General features: G+C 48.5%; 5 protein-coding genes across 5 annotated transcripts; all 5 read right to left on the bottom strand.

Moving 5' to 3' along the window:
* Positions 1-1,005: 1,005 nt before the first annotated feature.
* VC83_04880 (uncharacterized protein) lies at positions 1,006-2,226 on the bottom strand (the record flags this gene model as incomplete). Its single annotated transcript, XM_024468507.1, has 2 exons — positions 1,006-1,731; positions 1,792-2,226. 2 exons carry the CDS (start codon positions 2,224-2,226, stop codon positions 1,006-1,008), a joined length of 1,161 nt encoding a protein of 386 aa, XP_024323913.1.
* Positions 2,227-2,469: 243 nt separating this feature from the next.
* VC83_04881 (uncharacterized protein) lies at positions 2,470-3,066 on the bottom strand (the record flags this gene model as incomplete). The annotated part of the gene is made up of 2 exons (XM_024468508.1): positions 2,470-2,704; positions 2,828-3,066. 2 exons carry the CDS (start codon positions 3,064-3,066, stop codon positions 2,470-2,472), a joined length of 474 nt encoding a protein of 157 aa, XP_024323912.1.
* Positions 3,067-3,632: 566 nt separating this feature from the next.
* On the bottom strand, positions 3,633-6,212 carry VC83_04882 (uncharacterized protein; the record flags this gene model as incomplete). Its single annotated transcript, XM_024468509.1, has 1 exon — positions 3,633-6,212. One exon carries the CDS (start codon positions 6,210-6,212, stop codon positions 3,633-3,635), a length of 2,580 nt encoding a protein of 859 aa, XP_024323915.1.
* A 246-nt stretch (positions 6,213-6,458) lies between these two features.
* Positions 6,459-7,416, bottom strand: VC83_04883 (uncharacterized protein). The gene has a single exon (XM_024468510.1). It carries the CDS (start codon positions 7,309-7,311, stop codon positions 6,598-6,600), a length of 714 nt encoding a protein of 237 aa, XP_024323914.1. The 5' UTR covers positions 7,312-7,416; the 3' UTR covers positions 6,459-6,597.
* A 244-nt stretch (positions 7,417-7,660) lies between these two features.
* DIB1 (U4/U6-U5 snRNP complex subunit dib1) lies at positions 7,661-8,855 on the bottom strand. The gene is made up of 5 exons (XM_024468511.1): positions 8,596-8,855; positions 8,531-8,542; positions 8,448-8,477; positions 7,881-8,387; positions 7,661-7,825 (listed from the first exon to the last, which is right to left on the bottom strand). The coding sequence occupies exons 1-4, from the start codon at positions 8,774-8,776 to the stop codon at positions 8,179-8,181; spliced, it is 432 nt and encodes a 143-aa protein (XP_024323909.1). The 5' UTR covers positions 8,777-8,855; the 3' UTR covers positions 7,661-7,825; positions 7,881-8,178.
* Between the last annotated feature and the right edge of the window lie 8,455 nt (positions 8,856-17,310).

The raw sequence follows: 17,310 nt of genomic DNA on the forward strand, positions 1-17,310 counted from the left end.
AGTGGTTGTTGTTGAAGGTTTGGGTGTGGGTTCTAGCTGTGTGGGTAGCTCTTATGCACTGTGATGTAAGGTTTCCGGAGGTACGGATGCAAGGGACAACGGTCGATATATAAGTTTCTCGAGAGGATCGCAAGCCTGACGGCGTTCGTTTACAGTTGCGGATTAGAAGGAGTTGGTCAATTGATCGGGTCTGCCTGTGCGAAGCCTGAGATCTCAACGGAAGTCACACGAAGATCTACTTGCATGCGAGCGTGAGATGGTTGCACAATAACCGCGATGGCATTGAGGTAGAGAATAGCGGTATAACAGGGAGTATGAAGCGATTGTAAGAACTGTAAGAGAGCGCGACGCGCAAAATAGTTATGCTCGTGTGTGAAGTGAAGATGATGGCTTGCCCGACAATAATGTAGACTTTTTGCCGTGAGTTAGTAATTATGTCCTGGTTATCCACGAGTATCCACGACTTCTGGGCCTCCGTTGGCTCAATGGAGAAGAGCTTGTGTTGTGGCGAGCGAATTGGCCAATCAAAGTGGGGCGCCGTTGTGGATAAGGGGCACCCGTTTGTCTGTTGAGTCCCCAAGAAACTTTGGCCTTTGGCTTACCAGGGCGACCAAGGTGAAAAATATCAAGTGTCCAATCGAGGGCATTCGCTTTGCAGGATATCCTTCCAGAATCATGAGAATCGTTCCCGCATAGGGGTGCTTTCCACGTTCCTTCGACTCGGGGTCTCAAAAAAATCTCAACACAATTCCAAGGGTTCAAAAACTCCTCGAGGCGCCTCCTATATCATAATAGGTATCCTGTTCACCCCGTGGTCCAGCCAGTCCATGCCTCCACGTCCAATATATAAAACAAAGCATCATCCATTATCCATTACTCATCATCCATCATCCATCATCCATATAGCGTGAAATCTCAACCTTCTAACATGCGAAACCTGCAAATGCCATAAATCAAAGATAAATCAAAAGGAGGAACCATATGTTCCGTACGCCATAGGCCCCATTAAGGCGTCTCATCGTCCATCCAGGAGACTTCGTCTGGCAGATAAAACTCTCCATAGATATTCACCACCGGCTCCTGCTGTGATAAACACTGCGGATTCGGACAGGTCCCAAAATTTGACCTCTCAGCGCAGAATATCATACACTCCAGGCACACTAGTCTCATCGGGTCGAAGGCCATCGGCGGGAAGCCCGGGTGACAGTGGTGTGTATGATCAAGCAGCTCTTGTGACGAGCTGAAGGTGTCCTGGCAATTTGCTGGGTTGCAAAGACACATGTAGTAGTGATATGGCCCGCTGGGGCCCAACACTTCTATCTCTGTCGCCAGAAGATATGTTCGATCTGTTTTGAGGGTGCTGAATTGCCGCCGTGACATAGGCGGGGGATCGAAGGATTGAAATGGATTGCTGGGGTGGAGAGGGCTGCATTGAGCGATCTCTTCCGGTTCTAGTAGTGAGTCCTCGAAGTCACCTTCGTTGATTGTGCTTGGGTATATGCTATCTGGTATCGTGTGAATATCAAGCTTGTTTGCCGCATTATCGATGTTCTCTAAGATAGACGACTTCTGCTCTTCCTTTATCGCATCTTCAATTAGATGAAAGCCAGAAAGGGGATCAGACCCCTTTGCTTCAGAGTCGTAATCTAATGCCCACTGGACGTCCGATTCGTTTTGTTCATCGTGACTTCCGTCCAGGATATCCCCTAGGGCGTGATGGGACAATGAACACTGCATGTGTGTATTAGTGTTTGTACCGAAGACAAGAGCGAGTTGACGGATTATCCATACCCTCACTTTCCTCTTCCTGCAGTCACCCAAGCAACTCTCCAGGTACCGAATCAGCGCCTTCTGGGCTTTCATTGCTGGGCCGAGTGCCTTCTTCGTTGGCTCCGACAAGTAATTCCCATCTTGCTGGCTCCACACAACCGTGAGATCAGTGTGGCTCGTCGCGTACGATGCCTCGCTCAGAGGGGGCGGAAACGATCGCGACGCAGATGATAACGATCCCTGGGAGCTGTGGGATGCTTGGAAGGGAGAGCTGGATTCGAGGTTGGTTGGAACGGCGACGTCTTGTAGTTTCACAGCCATGCGATAGCTGCGTAGTTTTTCGCGGACCCCTATGACTTTGTGAGGTTCGATTCGCTTCGTTCCTGGGCGGTGAGGAAGATTTGAAGGCCTTGGACGAGGCAGAGGGACTGAGGCAATTCTCGAGCTATACGACATGATGTCGTCGGTTGTGTTTCCACAGATGTATATTATACCAAACAGTTTCGTTAGGCTCGAGGATCCGGAGACGTGTGGAACCTGCGAGGGTGGGAAGTGGGACGTCTGGTCTTTCGGTGAGGGCCAGGAAGACAGCCAGATGTAGAGGCGGTGCTGGGCCGAGTGTGCTGGGTGCCAGTCCGACAGGCGAAATGTAAATATGAAGTGGAGAATAGGTGGAAGAAATCGATTCAAGTGATGCTTCTAGGAGATCTGTGACGCATTCATAGATTCGTGACTTGTCAGAGGGAAAGTCGCATCGGGGTATCGTCTTGAGCCATCGGCACGGCTGGAGGATGGATGGATTCGACGTTCAGTGTTCTTCGGGCGAGACGTCGCACAGTGATACTCGGCATGCGAGCTGTAGATGAAGCCGGGTAGCTGATGTCGCAGAGATTTCTTGACTTGCGAGAGTGGAGTGTGTGGTGGTTTGGGAAGGCTGTGTCGCACTTTCGCTCAGTGGGGCTTCAGAGACGACGAGGATGGCGGGGGGAGAGAGAACAAGAGAGAGTGAGAGAGGCAAGGAGATGGATATATATATAGGAAGGAGAGTTTGGGTTACCTTTGGGTGAATGGATATATGTATGTGCAGTGTAAAGATGCGCGGCCACCGCTTTTTCGGAGTGAAATATGAGAGTTGAGGGGGGTCGAGGCAGATGCGTTCGACTTGGTTTGGCGGCGGTCCGCGTAGTCGGGCGTTTGTGATGGTTCGCAATCTGGGACTGCGAGTACTGTACTCGCGAACCAACTTTTACCCAGTACAGTAGGAACAGCGACGGGTGATTGACAATACCTCGTCATCCCGCCCTTCAGCCCAGTGTCAGTATCAAATTTGTATTTATCACAACGCGCTGGTATATACAACTCCGGATAATAATCAGGTGCACATACTGTAATGTGAAAACTGCTAAATCTGACTGCTAATTAATCAGTCAGCTGTACAGGGCATACTTCATTCCTCGACTTCACATAAACACAGAGAACAGTACACTCCCTTGTCAGCATGGCGTGCAACGACATAGACCACACTTCGCTGCTCTAGACCTTCGGATTCTGCACCATGTGTGGGATGGCAAATCCTCCGTCATCATTCACCAGCCAGTTGTCCTCACAAGTATGTTCATGGTCACCAGCAGCAACAGCATCCCAGCGCCAGCTGCCTTGACCGGTATGACATGGATATAGTACAAGACACTGCCCTGGACCTCCCAGCTGGAACCTGACAAAGGGATCAATGACATGTGTGGCTGCAATGCTTATTATGATTATGTAGAAGCTAAAGCCCGTCTCGTGTTCCAGACCCAAAATCGTGATGATCGTAATTTGTAGCTGCCTCTGTGCAGCAGTCCAGGCCCGTCCATATAGTCTCAGCCAATCTCACCAGGTCTCCAATCAAACAGATCAAACGCCTCGCGACTCCAAGGTCCAGAACCACTGCGCACTGGAGGACCCCCGCTCTCCGCCACCTTCCCCGCGTTCTTGCACGCAATCGGTGGTCTTCGTCGCAATGAAATATCTTGCAGTGGCTGCGCTTTCGCCGGGACAAACCGGGACGTTTCAACGTCCTGTGCAGCAACCCTATGCTGCGCCACGCCCCAACTGACGTCGCTTGCTTCACGCCTCTGTGGCACCTGGACTGGGAGGGTTTGAATCACAACCGGCTCTTTGGGAGCACCAACCCAGCCCACGACTATCTTGCTACGAGCTGTTTTGTTGGTCATCAGTAGTTGGGGTTTTGTAATCTGGGATCTTTTGGGAGGAGCGTCCACGGGAAGATCCTTCGGCGAAGATGTGGTCGCTGTTAACGTAGTAGTTGCAATTGGAGAGACCTCTGTCCGTCTCCTGTTACTCGTTCTGGTCCGAGGAACTTTCGCGTCTGCTGTCCTAGTCTGGGGAGCTTTCACTTCTGGCGTCGTCCCTCGTCTGATTGGAACACATGGCTTAATGGAAGTAGTTTGTAATGCTACTCCCTGGGCCAATGCGAGTTTATCAGCGACATTTCTCAGCTGTTTGAATGCAGGCTCCGAAGATTGAGGTGCTGTTTCCGGCGATCGACGTGAGATTCGACCTGAAGTACCCTTGGTTGGAAGAAGGGGAGGCTCTTTAACCGCAGTCGAGTGATCTTGCCGTACTATTCGTTCCGACTGTGGTTGGCGGGATAGGGTTTCTTTGGGGACTTTAGGGACGGAAATATCTGGCTTGGATGGCAAAGCGCCGACAACTTTACCGTCAAGACCTCTATTTCTATCAGATGAATTATCAGCTGCAGATGCCCCCTCGTCGTCCTGTTCAACATCAGCTTTTCGTTTCACAGCCCGTGCTCTCAGCTGTTCCTTCTGTTGTGCATGGAATGCATCCAACTTCTTCGTTGCCTGTGACTGCTCTGGATCAACATCTTCCGCTGGCGGAATGGGCCTGGGACTGGCCTGGACGGGAGACGGTTGTGGCTGTCTACTATCGTTTAAAAGTAACATCTTCCTTTTTGGTCTGGATTTGAGACGGATGGAGCCAACTGTCTCAGGCGGGCCATTCGCCACGTCCGGGTCAGGCTCGGAAGCTTTGATAGGTACTATAGTTACTGGCCTCCTATAGTCTTCTGGCGGAGGCACTTGGGGAGACGGAGAGATAGATATCGCATGCAAGTCGCTGCCGCCTTCGCGGGCATCATTACTCTTGCTTATTGAAGAATGCTGGGGACGACAGGCCTGTTCTATGTCGTCAATGTCGATGAAGTCGTCATCGATAACCAGAAACTCATCAGAGGCGCTAACACTATCTCGCTGTTGTACTTCTCCAGGAGTGGTCTGTCCCCCTTTGGGACCAGTAACCGATGGATTTCCGGCTCGAGATTTTTTGAGAGACCCCGCGCTCTTTTTAGCTTTCATTTGATTTGTACTTTGCTTTTCAACGACGGGTGTTTGCAACACATTTGGCCGGACCGTTTCGTTTCTCGACTGCTGATGCCTTCCTCTATCAGGGATGCTCTCCAAAGGTGCACCCCTCCCCATGTTTCGCGTGGATGGGAGATGATGTCGCAGAAAAGCATTCGTATTTTGAGTTGACGATAGGTCTAAAACAGCTCCGGTCAAGGTTTGGGCAAAGCCAGACTTAGCCTTCTTTTCCAGCGGCTGCCATTGTCTCCGTTTCTGTCTGGGCAGCTCCTGAAATCCCCTCAAAAGAAGGTCCACTTCATGGGATTCCTCTTTCGAACTCTCAACTCCCTCCTGTCGTCGCGAAGTCTTGGACCATAACGGTTCCCGCCGAAGAGGAGCAGTACTGTGCGGCGTCGAAGATAGGTCGAGCATCGCTCCCGTTAAATTCTGCGCATAGCCGGCCTTCGAATACGTAGACTCAGCTTTCCTACGCTTAGATGGCCGTTCCTGTGCGTCTCTCTCTTGCCGTTGTTCTTTTTGCCTGTCCTCAAACGGCGAAGTAGTCGGAAGCAATGCTCTTCCATGGTGGCCAGTTGGTGTCCCGAGTAGAGCGCTTAGCGGTTTCTGCGATAGTTTCGAGTAGGCGGTGGGTTGTCTTGCGATCCGTAAGTTGTCAAATGGCACCTCAGCTGGCGATGAACTCGGTCTTCTCACTGCCGCCCTCTCTTCCCTCTGCTTTGTGCGATGGTCTAGTAGCTCCGTTAAATCTTGATCCCTACTCCCCAAACAATCGGCAACTTGAACCAGCACCGCGGCCCGATCCAGCTCCAGCTCCTCGCCCTCATCAATATGGTAGTCGTGCCAGTGCGTATCGCCCACGAAGTTCAGTCTTTCGTCATACACCATCACCCGTTTGTTGAATGTGTGAAACTTGAGGAGACCATCTTGCCAGCGCTTCTGTTTTCGTCGGATATCTGAAGTGAATAGGCAGCGAAACTCAATCACGGGCGCGGTGTTCTGTGTGAGGGGTATTGCTGTGGACGCCGCGGGGGTGTGCTGGACAAGTGATGCCATAGCTTTGCAGGATTTTGCCCGACGGCAATCAATTTCGATGAAGATATATTAAAGAACGTATTTCCATTTCATGGCTTCGTAAGCTGCCGTTGTTCGTTGCGGCTTGCAAATAAAACAATGCAGTGGAGTTGTCCTGAACCCGCGACGATATCCCGCTTGCACTCTAAATTACGCGTTTCCAACGCGAATGCACGTGACACATCATCTGAGAAATACGGTATTGAGGCCAACGAATTTATCACCAGAAATTCCCCATAGTACAGATATCTACGTGTACGTATGCCCATTGTTCTAATTCAACTACCCGAGCAATGGCTGTCGTCTTCCGCCGTAGGTCACATTCTCAAAATCAGCCTTTGCGACATGCCTATTACGCCTCCTCAGACTACATCATGCCGCATCCACCCATCCCATACGACCCATAATATTCCCTCCCACGCCTTCCACCCGCTCTCCGTGGTCCTCTAGTCTTTGTTCCGGCCATTGGCCTAGTCTCCCGCTTCATTGTGAACTCCTCCACGTTTTCCACGGTTTCAACCATCACCGGCGGCCAGAGATAGTCATAGTAGCTCGGCATGTAGTAACCAGTAGATGACATGTCATCCGTACAGCAGCCGCCGCCGTAACCGTCAAAGTCTTGATAGCTGCAATTATATTGCTCCGAGTATTGTCTGGGGGGTGCCAGGTACGGGCTCGCATACGGCTCGTACTGGTGAGGATACCCATAAGAATGCCCATACGATGAGTAGGGTGATTGTGCACTGCCGTCAAAGTCCTGTCCAAAGCTCGGGTACCCATAGGAGCCGATGCCGTCGCCGAAGGAGTGATAGCCATTTGCTTGGTAGTTGGCGTCGTCGCCGAAGGATTGGTAGGCATCCGAATGGAAGTTGGTCTCGTCGCCGTAGGATCGATTGGCATTCGAATGTGAGTCCGAGCCGTCACCATACGATCGATGGGCATTTGAATAGTAGCCGGTATTGTAGGGTTCGAAACTTTCGTGTCCCTGTTGTGATAGATTCGGATCGCATGCACAGCTGGCCCTATAAGGTTGAAAATGGCAAGACATTGCGGTACAGAGATCTGTTGAGAGCCAATGCATGGCTGGCTGGAACGATGTGGATCTGGCCTTGGTAATCTGTGATGAGTATTGGGCGTTTTCCGGATTGGAATCTGGAGGAGATGTGGTGGGCTTTAATGAGAGCGAAGGCCTAGCTTGCCTGTATGATGGGTGATGGGTATGACATTTTTCTAATTCGTGTTGGTAGAGTAACTTTAATAGTTTGATGTGGAAATATCATGATGAGACTCTGTTGCCATAAACGCCCCAAACTTTGGTCCTACCCGCCGTTTGGACATTTTCAAGTGGATTATTTGCGCCAACGACCACAATCATATTCATATTTCTCAAAAGTCTCATAGAGCAGCGAAGTTGGAGCGGCGCATTTGGAATATTTGAATTGGCACATGTTAAACGGCAAACCTGCGGCATGTAGGAAAGCATGACTTTGTTTTGCAAGACCCAATAGCTTTGAATCTTACACCTATTTTCGAGGCTAATCTTCCTGTATTCCCCATCAAACAGCGAGAACCTGAAATTCTAAAGAGTGCCGTTTCTTGAATATTGTTGAGTTCCTCTTCCAGTCTCGAGAAGATATTGAGGGGCCTTACAGTTATTACGCATCATCCTTGAATTTGCCATGTCCACCTCTCGAGTCTCGTGATGCGGTGCTTCTGGCGCCATTTCGTGACCGCCGTCCTATCCATCCGTATCTGTTGATTTTTCGTGTGCTTGTTCCATCATGCACCGTATGACCTGTATTCCCACATTTGTATGACCCTCTGTCGGCGACCGTCTTGTCGAAGCTTAAACTGAGATATGGACGTTTCCTCAACAGAATACTGCGAATCCTCGGAAAATCCCAGCGCATATCGAATTAAACAGATGAAGCCTCTGATTGTTCGCCACCTAGTATCTGTACCGCGTAGAGTAGTCTTTCGGGCTGACCACCAATCCTCGACCCTTCTTGGCTCCCCGGTAGATAGTCTCTATGATGTCGATGAGCTCTTGCTTATCCTCAAGCACCCAGTTGAGTTTGTTGTTATTTCCGGTCCCAAAATCGCACATCATATGTTTGTTTCGGAAGAAAAACATGATTGTCATGGGGTCGTATAACTCTGTAGGGCAGTTGTCAGATCTGGAAGTATACAAGACGAGAGCTCATAGGGGTTACTCACCATACATCTGCTTGAAGTCGGGCACTTCTTCTAAAAAAGACACCTGTTAGATTATATCTGCATGTCGAGCTGGAGACATTTACCCAAGTCGCAAACTGTAATATCGTTAGCAAATCTTATTGAGTGCGATAGCGTTGAAGTGACTGACCATAGACGACAGCGAAGTTCTTCACTCGGTCTGCAATCTTAAATAACACTTCATCTTGCCGCATGCAATCCTCAGAGTAGTCGCGTCCAAAGCGGATGACGACAAGGCGTTCGTCCTCGTTCATGATAGCTTGGTCAACATGCCACCCGGTGCGTAGGTGGGGGAGTACTACGGAACCCATGGCAAGCTGTGGGGTGGTTTGGGGATTTGAGGTTCGTTGGTATGATTTGAAATATGAAACAGCGTAGCTGTGATGCTGAAGTGACTGGATTTTGGTTGTTGGTTTGCCAGTGGCGTTATTGGATTTCCTCCTGTCACCTGAGGCGTATGCACGTGACGCGTTGCTGTTGGGCGTGTTGAGAGTAATTGATGGGCGTTGTAATATACAGGGGCTACTATCCCGCCCCCTGAATGATTGTCACCATCCACTATTTGTCAAAAGGCCTCTGCCAGTGATCTCATCTTATTTACGCCTTTTTACCTAAACCGATCGCTATAAGTGGGTTTCCACAAACTTCAAACTAGCGGGTCGTTACAATCATTCAGGGGGGGGATAGTACAAGTAAGCGACCACACGTAGACCCGCGAAAAAACTCTGCCCTTACGGCTTGGAGCCTCATAGTTAGTAAGAATCGAATACATCGAATTTACTCAATAGTTATGAGCCCGGAGCAACTCTAAGTCGCTAAATTGATTAATATATACAATCCTAAAGACTGGGATGGATGGATCGACACGATAAATACAACATCAATGAAAGCTGGAGTATGGAGGTATATTGACCCGAACAATATTGACCCGAACAATATTGACCCGAACAATATTGACCCGAACAATATTGACCCGAACAATATTGATCCTCCTATTCTAGAGCCACCCACTCGTCCTGCCCCTAGCTTTGTGCGCGCCGCAGCATAGGCAGGCCAAGGGTTTGTAACATCTTCATCTTCGCAGCAAGCACCCGCAGGTGTGGCAACAAGAGGGCGATCCCCTGCACAACAACCTCCGCAGTCTGTCGAAGACCAACAACAACTTTCCTCCCAACTACTCGTGCGGCCCAAAAGTTTCCACAGGGTCTGTGTGTAATAAGTGGGGCGTGTAAGTACTTGGAGAAAATGCATGTACATACTCTACGTACTTGTACTGATCTACCCACGAAAGTTGTTCCCCCCATTGACTGCAATACACCGCTCCAACTTGTCCTTAAACGAAGCACATAATTGTGTAGATTTCCCATCCATTTTTTTCCCCCATTCTTCCTCAAGAAATACCCGTGCATGAGCTCTCTCAAACTTCCCTCCGTTTAATGGTGTATAGCCATCAACCTGATCCTTGAGATAATCAAAGGCATTTTCAATAGGGTGCAAATCGGGAGAGTTTGGAGGCCAAAATTTCACTCTATAGATTCCCTCCTTCTTCATATAATCTTCCAATGATCGGTGAGCCTTCAAATGAAGACTTACATTATCATCCACAAACCATACTCGTTTTGTAGGATGTAAAGCCTTTACTTTTCGAAAGTAGGGGAAGAGAAGAGGAATAAGAACCATCTCTCGATATAGAAACCAATCAATCCCGCCCTTTGAAACTTCTTGCCCTTCTGATTGCCGTCCTCTACTCCATGTCTCTATATCTCCAAACTCTTGTGAAGCAACTCGTGCCTTTTTCCATTTGCTTTTGCCATTCCGAATATCTGCATTTAGAGTTTCCATATATCCGTACTCAAGAGTTCCAACTGTTGTTGCTCTAACAAGTTCATTCTCTGCTTTTGATTTCCAATATGCATTTATCTCTCGTAGTTTCTGCACATGTATCTGCTTCTCTTCTATACTTTCAGGAATCCATGAACGAGAAGGGCGTAAGATAGAGGTTTCTGAACTCATTGCTCCCCAAAACATAACTTGAAATAAAGATTTCTTCTGTTGAATTGCCATGCTCTCTGCTGTTTGACCCCGTTGAACTGTTATCCGTCGTTTCTTATGTGGATTCCCTCCGAAATTGATATATGATTCGTCTGAGAAAATAAAAATTGATCCAGCTTCAAGTTCGGATAGTGCCCATTTGCAGAATTTCCATCGTACTGAAGGAATGATATTATCCAAGTAGGGCTTGAGGCAGATGTTTTTCCGTACAATAGGTTGTGGAATTTCAACACTTGAGTGATTCTTTGCAACTCGTTCGACAATTGATCGTGCGTAGGGTAGATTTTCCTTATTAATAACTTGTTGAAAAGTGTCAAATGGATTTGCAAGTAGCAAAGATCGTATGCGTAGTGACTCTTCAGAATCCTTTTGAATTGTCTGTGGTCTTCCGCTTCGTGGCTTTGATTCGAGGTGTTGGAGAAGGTTGTGAATTTCAGTATTCCCTGCCCTTTTAACAGTTTGGTGCCATATATATGCAATAGAGTCAGCTGAGATTCCAAGCTTCTTTTCAATCTCTCCATATGATGCGTTCATGTATACACGCAAGGTAATAATTGCAGCACGTAGTGGTATTGAGATTTCAGCCATTGTTGAGCATTACTTCATTGCTTCATTCACTCTCATATTCTACGCGTGTACATTTTCTACGCGTGTACTCGGGTACAAGTACATGGTGCTTGATAGATTCCTACAATCTAATTGGCTGTTGTGCACAGACCCTGTGGAAACTTTTGGGCCGCACGAGTAATGCCAATCACATAACGTAGTTCACAAGCGAGTCGCCTACACAAGCTCACCGCCGAATATTCCTTGGCATCATATGAAATAATAAAATATCTCAAACAATTAATTAATCGGTAAATGAAAATTATACCCTGTAATTTGACCGTAATGGAAATTATATCTGTAATGGTGGGTGCACCAGATGTGAGAATTTAGCCACCCAAGGAAGGGATGATTTTACTAAGACAACACACTGTCTTAGGAAAAAGAGCCAAAGGGTCGTAGCTTAGACTATTCCACAACGCAGCAATCAGGTGTATGATGTAGTGGAGTGGTTTAGACAAGTTGTAACAAATGTTGACTCTGAGAACTCAGGGGTAAGTCAGAGGTTAGCACCTCACTGACTTTTCAGAAACAAGGAGTAACAAGATGAATGCTTGGAAGCTTGGAAAAGACGTGGAAGTATGTGATAGTCGATTTACTGTATTGTCTGCTTGCCCTTTCTGAAGGAAAGGGCAATCCTATTTATGCTAAAGGAGTGTAGTTCTCCCATTTTCTATGACTTTCTATGACTTAACCAGGCTTGGTAACTGTAGTCGACGTAAGAGAATCCCATAGAACCATCTCCTAGGTTCCTAGCCTATAGGAAGTAAAAGGAGGTCCAAGGTCAGAGTACCCCTATAGACAAATTATGTCATAACTTAACCAATCTTGTGGGTAACTAAGGAGCGATGACGTGTAATGAATCACAGACAGTTGTAGAAGCTTTTGGAGCTATCGTTCATGTTCCTAGGCCTCTAGTTGATAGAGATATGTCATGTGTAGTATTAGCCCAGTAACTAAGGAGTGATGTCATGTAATGAATCATAGAGGGTTGTAGAGATATGCTATGTGGTCATATCGGCCCAGTAACTAAGGAACAATGACGTGTAATGAATCATAGAGGGTTGTAGCAATCATTGAGTAGTATTGCTCTTGTTGTTGGTGTGACAAGCCAAAATATGTATAGTGACTTGTAGGTTCGAGGAGGAGATTTCTAAGTTTGCTCTTGAGTTTGATAGCAAACTGAGTGCAACGAATGTCAGTATGACAATACCCTGTTGTGATTAATAACCCACCACGTGATGCTTACAGCAAGCTCTTCCAAAGTGATAATTGTACAACACTCACCTGACTGCTACTGTTACGACGGAACAAGAAGGCTGGCCAACTACAGGACAGGAAGGAGGGAGGTCGCATGAGACCGGCCCTGGTACCTGGAGGGGCAGCGGGGAATAGTAGTTCTGAAAGTATCACGTGATGGACTCGCAGGATGATGAGAAGAGTCCTAAGAGTCCAGGACTCCAAGGACTCGAGTGAGTTCCCAAGAGTCCACTAGGCACGACGCCACTATATAAGTAGATAGTATTTCCTTAGATAGGAGCTTCGTGCTCAACTCAATACAGTATTTGTTATATACTAGTAACGTGTTACTTGAAGCCTTTGTGTCTGATCCCCTGCCTCCTCTGATAAGTAAACCTTTACGCAAGAGAACCTCTGTGTCTTCTATCGTTTAGAAGTCAGCGTTACACTTTGAGCACCACTTCTACGAGGTACCGGCTTACACACAAAGCAACATGTCTGTCGTCAGTTCGAAGGGGAAAACCCCCACCACGCCAACTTCGTCTCAGAGGTCTAAGCCTGAGAATGAAGAGATGCCCGATGCACCCACCGTCAACGAACTCAAGGAAACTCTACGCGTCAAGTTGCCCGACACTTACTCCGGCAACCGAAAGGAACTTGAGGTGTTTTTGCTACAGGTCGAACTGTACCAGCACTTCAATGACGAGAAGTTTCCCACCCAGGAGAGCTATGCCCTGTGGACTGCGTCCTACCTTAGGGGGGAAGCCCTGCGATGGATCGAACCATTCCTCAAGGACTATTTCAAATATGAAAGTACCAATGGAAGCATGACAACTACGCAGACTATGTTTGGCAGCTGGAATGGATTCTGTAAGGAAATCCGATGCATGTTCGTAGACATCGATGAGATTAAGACCGCAGAAGACCATCTGTTTGCACTTAAGCAGACTGGCAGCGCCCTCACATACTCCACAGAATTCCAGAGATACGGCAATCAGACAGGATGGGACGCCAGCGCACTCATCAGCCACTACCGACGTGGGCTGAAGAGCCATATACGTATGGAACTTGCCCGTTTGGAACAACAACCAACGGACATGGTAGCGCTAATCTAACATACGGTCCGAATCGACAATCGACTATACGAATTCCAGAAGGAACGTCGGACCTATGACAAGCCCAAGAAAAGTTACCCCTACCGGGGAAACGAGGGCAGACGACGGGATCAACACCCGCGAGACAACCGTTGGTCGGACCCAATGGAACTCGATGCCACGTTCAAACCTGGACGACCCCGTGACCCTAAGAAAGACAGACAATTCAAGGAACGACTCTGTTTTAACTGCGACAAGCCAGGCCACATGGCCCGAGACTGCAGACAGCCAAAGAAAGGGAACGGCGGACGCAAAGTCGGCAAACAACTCAATGCCACCTGGACAGGACAGTTGAACGCAACGTTTGTGAGCAAACAGGACTGGGGAATAAACGGCGAAAGCACCCCAGAAGACGAGAGCTCAGATGAAGGGTCGGAGGCGGAATCGTTCACCGTCTCGGAACAGGAGACCTTTGATGAACTCGCACCTACGGAACCAATGAGTCCATGGTGCAAGAGCGTAGTAAGACGCATGGCAAAACACGCCCACGCGAAGATTAGGGCCGAACGAGACAAGCCCAATGGCCAGAGGAGAATCCCCATGCTTAAAGACCTCTACGGGAACCTGTTACAGGGACTTCCGTTAAAATGCAAGGTGGACGACTGCAAGGATGACCTCTGGAGATACTACGACCAACTAACGAATACCCGCAGGCTGCTTGGCACGTCCCAAGACGTAGCTAAGTTGGAAGCCCAAGAAGCGGAAGAACTGGAGAAGGATGTCGAGCATATGGCTAAACTGAAGTATATGAAAAGCGTCGAACTTTACTACCAGGACCGCAGGAGAGCCCTGAAGAAGTACGACGAGAAAGCCAGAGATATGCTCCGACGGGAAAATGCGAGACCCACTCCACGCATCGAAAGGAGAGCCATGGAGCAACTAGACACGTTCTCCACGCCTCCGAGGGAAGATAGTGCATGGGTGAGAGGACAGCGGGAACTATCAATGACAGACGCAACAGAGACTGATCATCCCTGGCACGCGTATGTCTACTGGGAGTATTGCAGCGAAGATGACTGCAAGCTCCACTGGAAAAAGAAACACCAGAATCAGTTGTTTCCCCGATCCTCGCCCAGGATACACTTCAGAGATGCAGAGCAAGTTCACGCCCTCAGGCGAAGCCAGTCTGAAGGGGACTTGCCTATCAAAAGCGAACAGGTATACGAGAAATACCCACATCTGCTAGACGAAGCAGAAGAGCGAGGGAAACGATCTCCCCAAGGACCACCATTGGAAGCGGATGAATACTATCCTTCCTCGGACGAGTCAAAAAACTAGGAGTCCTCGACGGTAGGCCACCGGCGAGCGACACGAAGAGGCCTAGTACAGACCAGCTATGCGCCACGACGGGCAGCATGCAACTATATGTGGTCGCTAAGATACAACAGCGACACCTCCGAGCAATGATTGACTCAGGAGCGACGGGCAACTTTATGACAAAGAAAGTAGCAGACACGCAAGGTTTCAAGACGCAATTGAAAACCGAACCATACCCGTTAATGGTCGTAGATGGAGAGCCCATCTCGACTAATGAAGGAATGGTGACCCACGAAACGGTCCCATTGGAAATGGTCATGCTACACGGGCACAAGGAAACGATTCAGTTTGACATCGTGCACATGGACAACCATGCGTGCATCCTTGGTGTGCCATGGCTCAAGAAACACAACCCCCAGATCGACTGGTGGAACGAGAAAGTTGTGATGAGCCAGTGCGCGTGTGAACAACGGACGGACACGCGACAACGGGAGAAACCCTCCCAGGGCCGGAAGGAGTTATGTGCAACCTCCGAGCTCGATGACCTAGCCCAGGCATCCTCACCGATGAGTATACCGGTGGAGTACAAGGAATACGAGCAATTATTCCAGGAAGGCCCTAAGAATGAGGCGCTTCCTAAGCACCAACCATGGGATCACGAGATACCTTTGGAGAAAGACAAGAGTCCACCGTTCGGACCAATATATCAGCTATCGGAAAAGGAGCTGAAGGTACTTAAGGAGTACATCGATGATAACCTAGCGAAAGGATTCATCAGACCATCCACATCACCAGCAGGAAGTCCGGTGCTTTTCGTACCAAAGAAAGATGGCTCCCTACGGTTATGTGTGGACTATCGAGCGTTGAACAACATCACAATCAAGGACAGGTATGCCCTGCCGTTAATCAACGAACTACACGATAGATTTCAAGGAGCAAAGATCTTCAGTAAGCTAGATCTGCGAGGAGCATACAACCTGATCCGAATCAAGGCTGGGGAAGAGTGGAAAACAGCATTCCGCACCCGCTATGGCCTATTCGAGTATCAAGTCATGCCCTTTGGGCTAACAAACGCACCCGCATCTATGCAACGACTGATGAATGATGCTTTGCACGAATACTTAGACATCTTTACCATTGTCTACTTAGACGATGTCCTGGTGTATTCAGCAACCAAGGAGGAGCATGTCAAGCATGTCAAACTCGTCCTGAAGAAACTAAAGGAGTACAGCTTACTCCTCAAACCAGAGAAGTGCGAGTTCCATAAAAACCAAGTCGAATTCTTGGGTTACATTATTGGAACGCATGGCATCAAGATGGACCAAGCAAAAGTAACGGCAGTGTTGGAATGGCCAACACCGACCACGGTCAAGGAAGTGCAAGCCTTCCTAGGCTTCGCCAACTTCTACCGAAGATTCATCTCGGGATATTCCAAGGTAGCTCAACCACTCACGGAGCTTACCAGAAAGGATCTCGAATTCAAATGGACGGACAAGGCAGAGGCTGCTTTCCAGGAACTTAAGACGAAGTTCACGGAAGCACCTATCCTTGCTACATTTGACCCTGCAAAGAAGATCATCCTCGAAACGGACTCTTCTGACTTCGCAATTGGAGCATGTCTGAATCAACCAGATGAGAACGGTAAGTTCAAACCAATCGCGTACTACTCTAGGAAACTGTCACCCGCGGAACTCAATTACGACATCCACGACAAGGAGCTACTGGCTATTGTCGTTGCCTTTGAGCAGTGGCGAGTATATCTTGAGGGATCCACCTACCCTGTGCAGGTATGGACGGATCACAAGAACCTTATATATTTCACCACGACCAAGGTTTTAAACCGCAGACAAGTCCGCTGGGCAGAAACCCTCGCAGCCTACAACTTCACGATAACCTATCGCAAGGGCTCCGAGAATGCAAGAGCAGACGCTCTCAGCAGACGGACCGACTACGCCGGCCCAAAGGAAGAAAGACCTAGAGCAATTCTGAAGAAAACAGATGCAGGAATACAGTACAACGAGTTACTAGCGACGATCTCAGTCATCGAAGATACAGAACTCGAGGAAAGACTCAAGAAAGCTTACGCAACAGACGAATGCGCCAAGCGAGTCTTGTCCAAAGTTGAAGGCGACTTCGCCATCGACGAACAAGGATTGATTCGATACAAAGGGTTAGTGTATGTCCCAAGTCAAATGAGACGCCCGCTGGTGCAAGAACAACACTCGTTACCAGCACACGGTCATCAGGGAGTAACACGAACCTTCGAACGAATCACCCGACACTACTACTTCCCAGGTATGAGGAAGCAGGTAGAGACAGTGGTAAGAGAGTGCGACATTTGCAGCAAGTCAAAATCCAATAGGCATCTGCCATACGGACAACTCAAGTCGACACCAGTACCAAAAGGAGCATGGAAATCAATAGCTTTGGACTTCATCGTCAAGCTTCCACCCTCCAAGGACCCATTAACAGGAATAGAATACGACTCTATCCTCGTCATCACGGAAAGACTCACGAAATATGGGAAGTTTATACCA

This window comes from Pseudogymnoascus destructans (genome assembly GCF_001641265.1).
Source record: "Pseudogymnoascus destructans isolate 20631-21 unplaced genomic scaffold scaffold_11, whole genome shotgun sequence".
Lineage (NCBI taxonomy): Eukaryota > Fungi > Ascomycota > Leotiomycetes > Thelebolales > Thelebolaceae > Pseudogymnoascus > Pseudogymnoascus destructans.